Source organism: Papaver somniferum, chromosome 1 (assembly GCF_003573695.1).
Source record: "Papaver somniferum cultivar HN1 chromosome 1, ASM357369v1, whole genome shotgun sequence".
Classification (NCBI taxonomy): domain Eukaryota; kingdom Viridiplantae; phylum Streptophyta; class Magnoliopsida; order Ranunculales; family Papaveraceae; genus Papaver; species Papaver somniferum.
In genome coordinates this window covers 199387701-199391071 of record NC_039358.1, presented here as the reverse complement: position 1 = coordinate 199391071, position 3371 = coordinate 199387701, and the positions used below count along the sequence as shown (strand labels likewise).

The following is a 3371-nucleotide window of genomic DNA, read 5'->3' as shown; positions in this document are numbered from 1 at the left end:
GTTTTATAAGTTGTTTAAATACCATTTTGGAAGTTGCTTTTTAACTTCCGGAAGCAAAAGAGTCGGAAACTAGTTTGGATATATAACTTAAGAATAACTTTTAGAAATAAAAAACCCTTACAAGAATATTTCACTTCTGATTTATGTTTCTTATACCAGCCAAACGGGTTATTAGCTTATTTTTATGATAATCTTTTTATTAGATAGCTACCCATGAAAGAATTGCATATCCAAGGGTGAAAGGACTTTATTGAGTTAGTTTTGCTGTCATATGACTCATATCCACTCAAACTTGGTAACAAGTGGTGTCAGGAAAAAAAGAAGGGCAAAAGACGATTGAGACTTGGTTCCTTCTCAAAGACTTTTGAGCTCAATTCCCCGCTACAATTATGATCTTAGAAGTGATTGATGGATCAATTTTAAGAAAATTTCCAATGGCCATTACTCACTAAAACGCGTCTTGGCCTAGGTTGTACATATAGACTAATCATGTTATGTGAAAAGCTTACACATATCATCGAGTTATCCGTGACCAAAGCCAAACCGTTCTGTACCCTTAGTTGAAGCGGGACATTTTTTTCCTCGGTATACAGAAACTTACATTCCGTTTAACATTTTAATCAGTGCATATAATACCTTAAAAAGGGACTATATTAATTTACTCTTGTAATTTTCTCGAATGGACGGATACCTACCAAAAAATTGTCCCAATACCTTAAACCACACCATCAAAAAGTCCTTGATTAGATACACCTAATCTAATCTACTCTTCTTAAACCTCCCATAGTATCCAATACTAATCTAACCAATAACGTACGTGTAATCCATTTCTCAGCCTTCACAACCATCAGATCCCCCCCTTTACAAAACTTTCAACAGCCAGGATCCAATTACGTGTACACATTGGAATTTTAACACTTCTTATTATTGACTAAAGAGAACAAGTAAAAGTCTTGAGTTTCACTTGGCTGAAAGGGAGATTTGATCTTCCTCCTCCTCAATTCTTTAATGATCCTTTCACCAAACTCAAACCCATGAGTTTTTTCACAGAAACATGTTTCAGACAAACCTTTTTCTCAGTTTCCTCTGTAATTTCTTCAATCTCTCAGAAACAGAGTTTCAGGTAAGTTCTTGATCATTTCTCTGTTGTATTTACAGATATGGGTTTGAATAATAGAAGATTTCTGTTTAATCCAATAGATCTTTGTAAGGATTGTTTTCTATATTATTGTCCAATTGAATGTTATCATCCACCTCCAGGTTACCCATCTTTTGATGAATATGTTAGTGATATGCCTCCACTCCCTTCTTTCATCTTTCCACCACCACCACCACCACCACCACCACCGCCACCACCTACTAGTCTTCTTTTATCACCTTTTCTGATTGCTTTGATTGCAATACTTGGTAGTTTCTTTCTTGTGATGAGTTTTTACACGATTTTACTCATAGTCAAGTGTTGTTGGATGAAAAATAGAAGGAGGAGGAGGAGAAACACACCACCACAAGATCAAAACCCAGATGATGATAATAATATGCTTGCAGAATTTATGGATGAGAATCACGGACCTTTAATTGATCATCCAATTTGGTATATTACTACTGTTGGTCTAGAACAAGCTATTATAAATGCAATTAGTGTTTGTAAATATAAGAAAGGGGAAGGTTTGGTTGAAGGAACTGATTGTTCTGTGTGTTTGAGTGAATTCGATGAAGGCGAGACTCTTCGTCTTTTGCCAAAGTGTAGTCATGCTTTTCATCTTCCTTGTATTGATACTTGGTTAAGGAATCATAAGAATTGTCCGTTATGTCGTGCGCCGATTGTATCGAACCCAGCTGTGGGTGTGTCAAATGCTATTGTGCCGATTCTGGAAGAGGAACTGGATGTTGTGGAGGAAACTCGGATTGAGATTCCGGAGATTGGTAGTGGAGTGGAGACGGGAGAGAGAGAGGATAGTGTAGTTAGTGAAGCAAGGATTGGAATTGAAGATGAGATAGAGTTGCAGGAAGTGAGAAGGGATATAGATTTGGTAAAGGAAGGTGAAGATTCTGCTGTTCCCAATTCTGAAATTAGAGTTGTAAGTGACTTGGGTGAGAATCAGGGGCCTCTTGAGAATGCGATACAGCCGGTTAGGAGGTCTGTTTCAATGGATTTCTCGTCAATGTTTTGCTTCTCTATGGGTAATTCATTTCGTGTGGAATTAGAAGTGAGTCCGGAGTTGCAACCGGTTAGAAGTAAGGATTCTGAATTGGCAATTGTTCCCAAGAATAAAAGCTCGAATCCTAGTGTTTTGGGTTTAATTGGTAGTTCTTCGAAAGGGAGATCATTGCAGACCGGGCCTGTTTCCATGAAGAGATCTTTCTCAAGTGGTGCGAAGTTGTTTATACCGAGATACAACCACAACCGGAGCTCAATTCTTCCTCTGTGAGCTTCTTACTCTTTTTCTGGCTTTAGTATGTAAATAAAATAAATTTTATGGTGGGTTATGTTGGTAAAAAACCGCATTACTTGAGATATCTAGCAAAGGTTGGATATTTTTAATACAGATAATCGGGGAACTCCTTGGCATTGTGCGGTAATTTTAATTAGGCCAGGGGAATGATCAAAGAACTGCAACTTCTAAACCCGGCAAAGTAATTATGTAATGTTTGTCCAATTTCAAGTACTGGATGAGACGTACGAAAACTTGTAAACCGTAAGACCGTTGCTGTTTTCATTTTTTGGGTGTGTTTTGTAAGTTGTACAAGTGAAATTCATGCTTGTCATCTACATCATAATGTACGAGTAACAAACTTAATGAGGTAAAGATCCTTATTCCGGAAACTTATTTCTCCGCAAATGCCTGCATAATAATACCACGTTTACTATTGTGTCTCATCGAATAATTGTTGCTTTATTAGAATGTTTAGTTCTCAGAATTCACTGTCATTTCAGTTTTATTACTCTTATCTTGCAGAATACTTATGCATGCTATAGTTGTCTCCAGTTCATTCTTAAGTTTTTTCAGTTCTTCTTGTTGCTTGCCACTATGTTTTCACAATTTTTGAAGCTTGTATAGTCAGTCTATTGCTTTGAAGATGTGTGGATATACTTCTTTGCATTTCTTACATATTTCTCAGGTGAGTGAAATCAGAAGTTCGGGTAGTAAAATTTTGTCAAAATCCGGAAGTCATGTATGCATAAAATTTGTTTCTTCGGTCTTTTGTGCATAATACTGTGTGCTCATCAAATTTGAGATCACTTAGAGTTAGGTCTTGTTTCCATTTTCTTTGTTATTCCTATGTTTTCCTTCATTGGACTCCAAGTTAATTTTAAGGAAGAGTAGGTAATATATTAGCCATCATACTTGAGAGTAAAGTTGAAAACAGCA

General features: G+C 36.6%; 1 protein-coding gene across 2 annotated transcripts; it reads left to right on the top strand.

Moving 5' to 3' along the window:
- The first annotated feature begins 862 nt into the window (after window positions 1-862).
- Window positions 863-2878, top strand: LOC113311777 (RING-H2 finger protein ATL54-like). 2 transcript variants are annotated; one of them, XM_026560582.1, is made up of 2 exons: window positions 865-1123; window positions 1478-2878. In XM_026560582.1, exons 1-2 carry the CDS (start codon window positions 1035-1037, stop codon window positions 2427-2429), a joined length of 1041 nt encoding a protein of 346 aa, XP_026416367.1. In that variant the 5' UTR covers window positions 865-1034; the 3' UTR covers window positions 2430-2878. The 2 variants fall into 2 exon arrangements, with proteins under 2 accessions (XP_026416361.1, XP_026416367.1); XM_026560576.1 differs by having other exon boundaries at window positions 863-2878.
- Window positions 2879-3371: the final 493 nt, after the last annotated feature.

What these genes read in the sequence shown, in the direction of transcription:
- LOC113311777 (XM_026560576.1), top strand. Translation starts at nt 1,161, where the DNA reads ATGGGTTTGAATAATAGAAGATTTCTGTTTAATCCAATAGATCTTTGT.